Source organism: Colias croceus, chromosome 25, assembly GCF_905220415.1.
Source record: "Colias croceus chromosome 25, ilColCroc2.1".
NCBI classification, from domain to species: Eukaryota; Metazoa; Arthropoda; class Insecta; order Lepidoptera; family Pieridae; genus Colias; species Colias croceus.
The window spans coordinates 4896320-4909009 of NC_059561.1; the positions used below are offsets into that span (position 1 = coordinate 4896320).

General features: G+C 35.6%; 1 protein-coding gene across 1 annotated transcript; it reads left to right on the plus strand.

Moving 5' to 3' along the window:
• The first annotated feature begins 5273 nt into the window (after positions 1-5273).
• Positions 5274-11944, plus strand: LOC123703142. Its single transcript, XM_045651045.1, has one exon. It carries the CDS (start codon positions 6372-6374, stop codon positions 11673-11675), a length of 5304 nt encoding a protein of 1767 aa, XP_045507001.1. The 5' UTR covers positions 5274-6371; the 3' UTR covers positions 11676-11944.
• Positions 11945-12690: the final 746 nt, after the last annotated feature.

Sequence of the window (12690 nt, forward strand, 5' to 3'; positions counted from 1 at the left end):
CTTTTTAAAAAAACGTCCTTCGGTCCGTCGAAATTTGAGTGGCGCAGCCGGTAGGATACTCGATAATATCCTGCTGCCGAGCTAACACTATAGCCTATAAAAGGATCTGTGATAGTGCGGTGCTTGTACGAGTATCCTCGAACCAAATAAATAACTCTCCCGCGACGCGTACGCGTAAAACTCAATCGCTGAAGTGAAACGCGTACTGTGACCTCAAGGACGAGCATCCAGGATCATAAGTGAAGGACATGGGAGCGAGCAGTCTGTGAGTAAACCTCTTCACTCCTGTTTTTCACATTCCCTGTTTTCACGAAATCCCCGACCCAAAATAGTCGGCCTAATCATTACGATTATTTGATTTTGTTCGTTGCAATTATCGTGATAAGTCGTAATTTTTAGTGTTTAATTTTAAGTGTTAGTTATTAGTAAAAAATAGTGTTATCTTTATTATATTTAGAGTTTTAATCGCTAAAACTTTATCTTTATTACATTTAGAGTTTTAATCGCTAAAACCAACTAAAAGAACCAAAATGGAAGAGATTAAACTCATACCAAGAGAAATACTATGTATCATCCCCAAATTTGATGGAGATGAAAAACTGTTAAACCTATTTATCAATAAAAGCGAATACATTATAAGATCATTCCAAGATGCGAACAATAACGCACAAAACTTATATGTATATCATGCCATAACGAGTAGGCTTATCGGTAAGGCAGCTTCACTGCTTAGTGATTACCAAAATATAACTTCATGGACTGAATTAAAGGAAATACTTACCCAACATTTCGGAGACCCGCGATCGGATGAATGTATCGCACTAGAATTAGAAGGGTTAAAAATAAAACAAGGTGAAAGTTACATACAGTTTTGCCACAGAATACAAAATGTTAAAAGCTCCCTATTTTCAAAAGTAAACCGCCTCACGGATGAAGGAGTTAAAGCCGCGAAGATGATCATATACAATAATACTGCGTTAAATGTTTTTCTGTACAACCTCCCGGAGGACATGATCCGGATTGTTAGATTAAGGGGTTGTACAAACTTAGAAAATGCACTTAGCGTAGTTACAGAAGAAGTAAATTTTATACAACAATATAACGCAAAGATTAGTAAGCCAAAACCTATAACTCAAAACACTTTCCAAAATCCATTAAAACCTAATTTTAGTACGATGCCTTTAAATCAAAACTTTAAATACGGCAGTCCTCAACAGCCAATTGGTTATAGACCGAATTTCGCTCAACAACCTCGACCAAATTTAATGCAACCACCTCGACCAAATTTTATTCAACAGTTAAGGCAAACACCACAAGCCCAAGGCTATAAATTTGGCACACAATCTAATAATAACCACCAATTGCGACCTTTTCAAAATTCCGGTTATCAACAAACAGACCAACCTCGTTTTAAATTTGGCATACAACATGCCCAGGCACCGAACCCCGGCTTAAATAGCGATGTATCGATGCGTACGGCACCTATGAGGCAAAACGTAACTCATCATAACCTATATTACTGCGATGAACCAAATTATGAAAATTACGATAACTCAACCTTAAATTATAAAGAAGACGCCGCGAACGAGTTATACGATTATACCGATCCGGAAGTAACTGAAAGCAATTTTAATGACAATAACGAATTTTCTGTTACCGGCCCCCAACGAGACAGTGAAATAATAAATTTAAATTATTGCGACAGCATTTTAAAATTACCACATATTATAATTCCTGAAATAAAAGCAAAGTTTCTCATAGATACAGGAAGCAGCCGTTCTTTTATAAGTCCAGCCAAAGCGGAAGAATATTTTAGAGATCATAAACAGTATGAACAATTCACAGTTGTTAGTACCCATGCGCAAAGCACTCATGATGAGGTTATAGTAATTCCGTTATTAAAAACTTTTAGAAGCTCACTTTCCCACAAATTTTATGTATACAATGTAGACAGTAAGTATGATGGATTAATCGGATCTGATTTACTTAAGACGCTAGATGCAAATATCGATATGAAACACCAAGTTTTAGAAACATTTAACGCCAAAATACCGATTATATACAACCCTCCGTTAAAAATCACCTTAGAGCCTCGATCAGAAACTAGAGTATCAATTCCAACTAACTTTCAGAACGGTGACTCTATGTTAGATTTTCAGACTTTTCGTGAAAGCGTTCGTATGCCAGCAGCAATAGTTGACGTGTCAATGAAAGTTAATGTAGATGAAAAGGAGCGAAATCTTCAAAAACACTTAACCGATGCAACAGACGAAATAGTAAAAGTTAGTAACGATCAGGCTGGAACATGTGACCCGCGACCCCTGACGCCGAATACAATTTCGTCTGATTCAGACCGAACAGTGCCTATTACTAAAAATAATTGCCCGAGGTCCCCATATTCGATTCCGTCACTTGATAGTAGTACAATAACCGCGGAAAGCAGCACCTTGACCGCGTCTAGCAATAATAGCGAAAATACAGATACGGTTCACTCAGCTCGCGATCTTGATACGGAAGGCATACTGATTCTAGATGAAGCTGTAGATTGTAATAAACAATTAACTCAACAAATTGTAAAAGATCACCACAAACATACATTAAACAAATATCTTAAAGACAAAATTATTCATAAGAAACAGGTTATTAAGGATAAGTATGGCGGTGAAAATGATTTTAACATAGACATAGGAGATTCGGTTTACATTAAAGGAGTTAACACGAGACGTGCTAAAGATAAGCCTAGGTATCAGAAAGCGATAGTCACGGGACCGACCCATAGAAATATTGTGCCTGTAACGACGCATCATCGTGAGACTAAAGTTCCCATTAAAGACATTAAGCGTCCTCCACAGGTTACTAATTTTGGCGATCCACGTGATCCAAAACCAGGGCCTTCAACTGCACCAGATTAAACGGAACCCTGGAATACTACCTCTCCGTGAAGGCTATGCAGTCGTCAGCAATGACACATGGAGAGTTATTAAGGTTTTAGATTTAAAGTTAATATACGACGATTTAGAATTTAATATAAATAGTTATCTATCATTTAGGAATCAGGTTCATAGTTGTATTGATATAAAATCGTTAGGTTCCGATTTTATTACAACCGAATTGCAAACAGATTATCATATGAATTATACTATTGATAAATTTGAACAATTAATTCCGTCTTCTAGATCTAAACGTGGTTTATTAAATCCACTTGGTTCAGTTATAAAAATTATCACCGGTAACCTCGACAACGAAGATGCTATAAAATTTGAAAACACTATTGAAAAATTAAAGACTAAACAAGACTCTATAATACATAAGATGACAATAGTTACCGAGATGGTGGATTCGTTATTAAATGTGGCTGAAATATCTAATAACAATTTCATTGCAATTCAGAATAAGCTGAATGTAATTGATTCGCTTTTAAATGACACAAGTTTACATCAAAAGACTAATGAAATTATACATACATATTCTGCATTCTTACATAATTTTATGTCTCTTTATGTTAGATTAAGTGAAATAGAAACTGCTGTAGCTTTTAGTAAAATTAAACTTTTACACCAATCTGTTGTAGATACTAAGGAATTATTACTTTTATTTAAAAACATTGAAACTAGCTCTAAGTTGCCATTTCCAGTAAATTTAGATAATGTTCTTAAAATTGAACAATTAATAGAAGTACAAACTTATGTAAAACAAAGTCAAATAAAATTCGTAATGACTATTCCATTAATTACTGATGACATTTACTCATATTTTAAAATAATACCTTTACCTATATTTAACGAAGAAAAAGGTCAGACTTCCCTTATCCTACCCAAATACCCATATGTCCTTGTGAAGGGGTTGAAAACCATGCCACTTTCACAACCATGCAAAGAAATAGATGAAGACCGGTTCCTATGCCCGGAAATACTGACATCAACATTATATAAAGACGATTGTTTAACTGATCTTCTGCGGCTATCTACAAATGTTTCCAGTTGTCAGCCGATTCCCATTTCCATAGATGATGTGAAAATCGACAATGTTCTGCCAAATAGATGGATACTATACATAAATGTGGAAACAATACTTACTAAGGTCTGTGAAAATGAGGTAACCCAAGAATTCCTTCGTGGTACCTATTTATTGGCGTTAGACGAGACTGGCTGTTACGTGAAAATCGGAGATATAACACTAAAGAAATATGAAGTAAATGGAATTGATATTATATACCCAAGTTTACCAAAAATTATATTACCAAATTTGATGAACTTCCCGACCGACAGGAAGCCTGTTAACCTGAAGGGTGCAAATTTAACTGACATAAATATGCTTAGGCATTTAATTGAAAATAGTGAAAATAGTGAAAACCAGTTTAGTAGTACAGTGAATAGTGCCGTCGGAGTGATTAACATTATAACTTTTGTATTAATCGTAATTATCATTGTAATTGTGGTAGTAATTAAGTCTAAATTAAGAAAAATATGTATTCAAGAAAATCCTTCAGATTTTCTTGAAACTGAGGATGGAGGAGTTATGTCGGGGCAACCCGCAGTACATGCATGTGATATCGTATTTGTTAACGCAGCATAACTACGGCCACCCTGCATCGCCTTAATGCATTTTGTATTTCTTAGAACATAGATTGCAGCGTTGCATTTTTGTTTAACGATAAGTTTATAGTTTAAGTTTTCATTCTGGATGTAGAGAGCACATATTAAAGACGTTTAAATTATAGTAGAGCCATTTTAATAGGCAACATTTGACAGTTCAACAAAATTCAACAACGTAACCTAGTAACGACGACATAGAATAACATGACATTTCGTTTTGTTAGAACTGCACGTTTGCTTAACTTTTTTAAATTATGATTACATATTTATAATAATAATAACTAATACAAGTAATTTTAAGATTTCATTTTACTGATAAACCATTCTAAACATAATAAACAATTTCTGAATTGAAGAACTGACGTCGCTACAATTTTGTGTCAATAAACCTTTTTTCTTTTTAAATACCAGAGATGTTACTCTAAAAATCGAAATCTGTCATCTAGAATCGAATGCATTGATTACTTGTGAATAAAAATCATCATAAATTAATAAATTCGATTGACAAATGTTTCAAATCCGTATCGATTAATTCACTTTAATCGATGTTTTTATACAAGTTACATCTCTTCGAAGATAAAATTGATAGACGTCAAATGTTGCCTATTAAATTGGCTCGACTATAAATCTTGTCTTTTTAAAAAAACGTCCTTCGGTCCGTCGAAATTTGAGTACATGATCAACCTCAAGAAAGTTGTTTTATTTGTCTAATCATAGACAAAAGTTGGCGACCGTGACAGGACGACTGCAATCTTCAAGAACATTCGATCGCCGTGGCCGGGCGCAGCGGAATTTTCCATTCGAGGGCGTGGCCGGGTGCAGCGTTCTACGTGGACTCATAATCAGGGGAGTGCCTTTCCTTTTTCCATATCCCTCTTCATTTTGTGTATAAAGTGTGTTTAATTTCAAGTAAGTGAAACTGCTATTGCCTAAAACCGCGATAAGTTACTTGCAGACATAATCATAATTTGCTAGTGCTTATACGGTACATAAACGTCACTTGATTGATGTTTGGGTATTTATTTTGCTATTTATTTTTGCTATTTATATAAAATTGCACGACGCATAAGGGTTAGTCATCAAAATACGAGCCTTTTCTTGAGCATTTGTGCAATAAACATTTCACGTCATCATCCTACATAAAATAGTGTTTTCTTTCATTATAAACACTGGATATGATATTTAAAACTTATTCTAATTACATAGCCCGTCTTCATTATACGTGTTAAATTAGAATAAATTTATTACGCCTTCAAGTCTCATACATTGCAATTTGCTAATATATTCATAAAATAATTACCTACTTATTTACGTTAATATTATTGGCAACCATTAAATTATACAAATATTATTGTGCACTCCATCATATTGCTTTTGCTTAAAATTTAAAGCACTTTAAGTACGCCGTTGATATACGTTTTTATGCTTCAAAAATCATAACTATAAGGCAACTGTCGCCGACGCTCACACGCTCACGTTATAAAACTATAGTCGAAATTCTTCATTGCTTAATAAACTTAAGCTAAACTTTATTTCCTCCTGTGCTTAACATATTGTATACGTTTAATTAAATCGAAAATTTGCCGAACATTCCAGCTATCACGACAACTGCGCGTGACATTGTATCGGGAGGCCGGCTCCACGAGCTTACACCGTAGTGATCGCCGTGTGGCCGCCTATTACACCGCGCAGTGTGGAACGAATATTTCATCACAAAATTCAGTGGTTTGATACAAAGTATTTATTGGCTTAATTTATTATTTGTACTAATATAAAATGTCTGAAAATGATAACGTTAGCAAGTCAGATGCGGAACAAATACAATTTAGCGATTTAATCATAATGCGAGGTTCGTTAAAGGGACGTTTAACAAAATTTAAAAATTTTATTGAAACTTTAAATAAAATACCTGTAGAAAATATTTCTAGTTTGCAAATTAAAGAATTAAATGCCCGTTTGCTCAAAATTGAAAAGGTTTTTGATGAATTTGATAGGATTCAATCAAAATTAGAAATCGCTACTGACGTTCAAACTCATCATGATGAAAGGGACTTATTTGAGACTCAATTTTTTATTTCTACGTCATTAGCTCGTGAGATTGAAGAGTCATACACAAATTATATTACTAAATTCAATAATAAAGACAACGACGCAGCTAGTGAACGTTCTTGTAATTCAAGACGGTCTTCAACAAGTAGTTGCAATCATTTGAATAATATAAGGCTACCAACAATTCAATTACCCACCTTTGACGGAAATTACTTAAATTGGTTAGAATTTAGGGATACATTTGATTCTTTGATAAATTCTGTAGATTCAATTCCAAACATTAATAAATTTCATTATTTGAGATCGTCACTTGAAGGCAGCGCTACAGTTGTTATAAAATCCATTGAATTTACATCTGAAAATTACAAGGTGGCATGGAAATTGCTTTGTGAAAGATATGATAACAAGAAGATCTTAATTAACAATCATCTTAAATCTTTGTTTGGTATTGAATCAATTACTCGAGAATCTTACAAAGCTATTCGATGTTTGATTGATCAAGTTTTAAAAAATTTACGCGCACTTGAAACCTTAGGCCAACCTACAACACAATGGGATGTTCTTATCATTTACATCATGTGTACAAAAATTGATACCATTACTTTAAGAAAATGGGAAGAACATAAAAATAATTCTTCTGATGAAGTACCTTCATTAACAGACTTCATTACCTTTTTGCGTAGTCGTGCCGATGTTTTAGAGACAATGATTGTTAGTAGGAACGAGAAGCGTGATGATCATAACAAATCATCATCTTCATATTATAAGAAATCTGACGACAACAAACCGTTGTATCAGCATAATAAACATACTAAAAGTTTCGTCACTTCTTCTAACTCAAAACGTATATTTTCTTGTCCATCATGCAACCAAAAACATAAAATATTTGATTGTGTTGATTTTAAAAAATTATCTCCTGAAGAAAAAACAAACAAGGCTAAACAGCTTCAACTCTGTCTCAACTGTCTCCAACGAGGCCACGTTGTTGATGATTGTCGATCAGGCGCTTGTAGAATCTGTAAACAGAAGCATAATACTTTATTACATCAAACTCCTCAAAATATTAGTGATCAGTCTAATAATACGAAAAACTTTAGTCATACATCTGCCGCTTTATCAGCTAAATCTACAGGACAAGTGCTCTTAGGTACTGCTTTGGTGAAAATAATCGATCCTGAAAACAATAATACCTACATAGCCCGTGCTGTGCTGGATGGAGGGAGTCAATCTTGTCTGATGACTGTAAACCTGAAAAAGAAAATGGGGTTAGTTAGTCGTGATCCCGATACCTTAATAATATCGGGTATTAACAACATGCAAGTTCCCATTTCAGAGAGTTGCGATATAAAAATCAGTTCGTTATTAACTGCATTTCATACAAACCTAAACTGTCTAGTAGTGCCTGAGGTCACAGGCCAATTGCCTAATTTCCCCATCGATGTAGTAAGCTTAAATTTACCTAACGACATCCAATTTGCTGATCCTAAATTTCATACCCCAGCAGATGTGGATATTTTATTGGGAGCGGACATATTTTATGATCTCCTAATTCCTGAACAGATTTCACTAGGTGTTAAAAAGCCTATCCTTCAGAACACTAAACTTGGCTGGATATTAGCCGGTCGTAGTTACTACAAACCTTATAATAGAATCCCTCACAAAATTCATTGCAATTTTACAAAACAAATCAGTGAAGACCTTGCAAAGTTTTGGGCTTTAGAGGAACTTCCTTCTTCAAAATTTTCAGCCACGACTGACGAGCAATTTTGTGAGGAACATTTCCTTAAAAATACAAAGCGTTTGCCTAGTGGCAGATTTTCCGTATTAATGCCTCTTACCGAGACACCTGAAACTGCACTAGGAGATTCATATAACATGGCTGCCAAGCGTTTTTATAATTTAGAAAAAAAGCTAAATAAAGATCCTGAACTCAAAGAGATGTATTGTAAATTTATACACGAATATGAAGCTTTAGATCACTTGACAAAAATTGATAAACCTAAATTCGGTAACTATATACCTCATTTTGCAATTTTTCGGGAAGGTAGTGAAACAACAAAATTACGTGTCGTTTTTGACGCAGCTGCAAAAACGTCGTCAAAAAAGTCCCTAAATGACATTCAGTGCATTGGACCCGTAGTCCAAGATGACTTGTTCAACGTTCTCATTAGGTTCCGTCAGCATAAGTTTGTATTAACGGGAGATATACAGAAAATGTATCGTCAAATTGAGATACAAGAACCCCAACGTAATTTACAATTGATTTTGTGGAGAGATAACGACTCTAAGCCGCTTGAAGTTTTACGTCTTAACACGGTGACTTATGGAACTGCATCAGCACCTTTCCTAAGTACTCGTTGTCTCTTGCAGCTTTCTCATGAATGCTCAGATCCTATTAAAGCTGAAATTATCAAACGAGATTTTTACATGGATGATCTTTTGACAGGGGCAGATAGTCAAGCAGAACTAGCTTACATCCTAAAGAACGTAGTAGATCAGTTAGATTCGTCATGCTTCCCATTGCATAAATTTCGTACTAATTGTACCCAAATTTTTTCGGAATCTACAAACACAAATCCTCTTGATTTAGATAAAAAGTCTAGCGTGTTAGGTGTGTCGTGGTCTCCTGAAACAGATACACTGAATTTTTCTATAAACATAAATGATAACACAAATAAAATCACAAAACGCATAATTTTATCGGAAACCTGTAAAATTTTTGACCCGCTCGGCTTACTCAGTGCGTGCACTATAACACTGAAAGTATTGTTGCAAAAGTTGTGGCTACAAAACTTAACTTGGGATGAAAGTGTACCAGAAGACATAAAGAAAATTTGGTTAAAAACGAGTCACAATTTGCACGCACTACATTCAGTGTCTATACCTAGACACATACTACCTACAACTTATACCACTTGTGAACTTCATTGCTTTGTTGATGCCTCGCAGGATGCGTATGCTGCGTGTGTTTATGTCCGGGCGGTGAATAATGATTACGTAACAGTGAGCCTTCTATGTGCAAAGACTCGAGTTGCACCTATTAAGACTCTTACTATACCTCGTCTCGAGCTATCAGCAGCTTTACTGGGCGCTCGTCTTGTAGCAAAAGTCAGTGAAGCCCTCCGTTGCCCTATTAATAAAAAACTTTTTTGGTCTGATTCTACCGTCACCCTAGGATGGATAAAAACACAAACTAAAAATCTTAAAACATTTGTATGTAACCGAGTGAATGAAATACACGAACTTACAGATAGGGACTCTTGGAGGCACGTTCCAACTAATCTGAACCCTGCTGATATGGCATCTCGAGGAGTAGATCCGGGTTATCTGATTAATTGTTCCATGTGGTGGGAAGGTCCGGATTACTTAAAAAATATGGAGGAATCCCAATGGCCTGAAATTCCTAACACTAAAATAATATTACCTGAATTAAAAGCTTTACCTACCTTATCTAAACTTAAAAATGAAGAAAATTCTGAATTCGTAAGATTTGAAAAATACTCAAGTGCATTAAAATTAAAAAGAATATTTGCGTTTGTATTAAGATTTATAAACAACACAAAAAGCAAGAATAATAAATATACTGGACCTCTAAAAGAAGATGAACTAAATAAATCACTTACCTTATTGATAAAATCTGCACAATTGATTTCTTTTGAAACTGAAATAAACCTAATAAAAAATAAAAAATTACTTACCTCGTCAAATTTAGCTCAGCTTTCTCCATTTCTGGACGAAAATTCCATTTTGAGAGTAGGTGGTCGACTCGACAATAGCTCTTTTACTTTTGAGAAAAAGCACCCTATACTGCTTGATGGAAAACATCACTTTACGAAACTATTGATGCGAGCGGAGCACTTGCGCTCTTTGCACGCTGGCCCTCAATTGCTCTTGGCTGGTTTTCGGGATCAGTTTTGGCCTCTCGGGGGGAGGACCCTCGCGCGTAAAATAGTACGTCAGTGTGTAATATGCACAAGATTTCGAGGCAAAACTATGGAGCCATTGATGGGCCAGTTGCCGTCTACCAGAGTCACACAGAATTACCCTTTCCAAATTTGTGGAACTGATTTTGGAGGGCCATTCCTTATTTCGTCTAAAATCGGCCGCGGGAATCGCATTTCAAAATGTTATTTATGTATTTTCGTCTGTTTTTGTACTAGGGCAGTTCATTTAGAGATTGTTAGTGATTTAAGTAGCAACGCCTTTATTTCCTGCCTCCGCAGATTTATTTCACGTAGAGGAAAACCGAGTCAGATATTGTGCGATAATGCAACTAATTTTGTGGGTGCCAATAATGAATTAAAGAAAGCATTGCAGTCAAGCATTAATTCAATATATAATTTTACAGCAGAGGAAGGCATTAAGTTTATTTTCAACCCCCCTTATTCCCCTACTTTTGGCGGGCTATGGGAAGCAGGTATAAAAAGCGCAAAGTTTCACCTTAAAAGAGTTGTAGGTAATGCAAGTTTGACGTTCGAGGAGTTGAGTACGCTTTGTACACAAATAGAAGCTGTCCTCAACTCCCGACCCATAACTCCTCTATCTTGTAACCCCAATGACCTCTCTCCCCTTTCCCCAGGGCACTTCCTGATCGGCCGTCCACTGACATCATTGCCGTCGCCTCCTGCTGCTACAGAGAGAAAAATTAAAACCAGATACCAATTGATAGAATCCTTAAGAGAAAGTTTCTGGAAGAGGTGGCATAATGAATACCTATCAGAACTTCAGAAGAGAACGAAATGGCGCTCGCCTTCAGACCAAATAAAGGAAGGATCTATGGTCGTTTTCAAGGAGGATAACCTGCCGCCCATGAAATGGCGAATAGGAAGAGTGCACCGGTTATACCCTGGCAGAGATGGGATCTGCCGGGTTGCGGATTTTATAACAGTCAAGGGACTTCAAAGACGCGCATTAAATAAAGTGTGCCTCCTGCCACACGAAAATTCATTGGAAGAATCCTCGAGCCATGAAGACAACGCGGCTGTCTCTTCAGCTCCTTCCAACGGCCCCCCAGGATGTCTACGACGCTAAAGAGGTCAGGCGCGGGGCAGCGGGGCGGCGTGCGGCGAGTGGCGGCGCAAGCGACGGCGGCGGGGAGGCGCGGGAGCGGGGTACCGCGGCTCGCGGCTCGAGGGCCCGTGGCCGGCACTCATCAAATCGCGAGCGTCGGCGACAGTTGTTTTTCTTTGTCTATTTTTGATTATTAATATGTACTTAAAGTTTGCATACATGTTTTTCTGTATTATCATAACGAAGTAATACATGATCAACCTCAAGAAAGTTGTTTTATTTGTCTAATCATAGACAATAAGTAACTATCTATATTATTTATAGTTTTTACTAAATGTGCGCAGGCGTCTTGGGTCACAATAATATGTTATTCATGTTAATTTTTCATAGTAGGTATAGTATATTTCTTCTGTTTTGCCCTTAATATTCTCCATAAGGGACCAATAAGATAATTTCACTTCACATTTAGTATGTTATAATTATTTTTGTAGGTATGTCAATTGTCATCAATAGGCAAGAATAAGTATTTACGAAACGATAAAAAGTTCAACGACCTAGGTAGAATATTATAAAAAAATACATCACAACGAGAAATATAATTTAAATTTATTCATTTGAACACAAAATTCTCGACATGAAATAACTCTATGAAGTCAATATATTTTGCATACTGTAAAGATATTTGCGTTTAAAAAAGGTTTAAAGTATCAATTTGTATTGGATAGAATATTTTATTTTACTGAAATAGCTTCAAAGGGATATAATAATATAGCCGTGTCGATATTACGAATGTGAGAAGCCATTAATATAAATTTATAACATGTAACACCACTGAAATACGTTTCCATTTGTTTCTCAAAAGATCAAAAATTACTGAACTGATATTATACATTATTTCACAAATAATAACCTTTATTATATGGTATTTTTTCCATTTATCGTGTTCAAAACACTTATTAAATCAAACATTTTCAGCCACAAAAGCTGAAAGAAATTGCCATAACAAATCTGTAATACTTTCATGTAATTTTTTGCC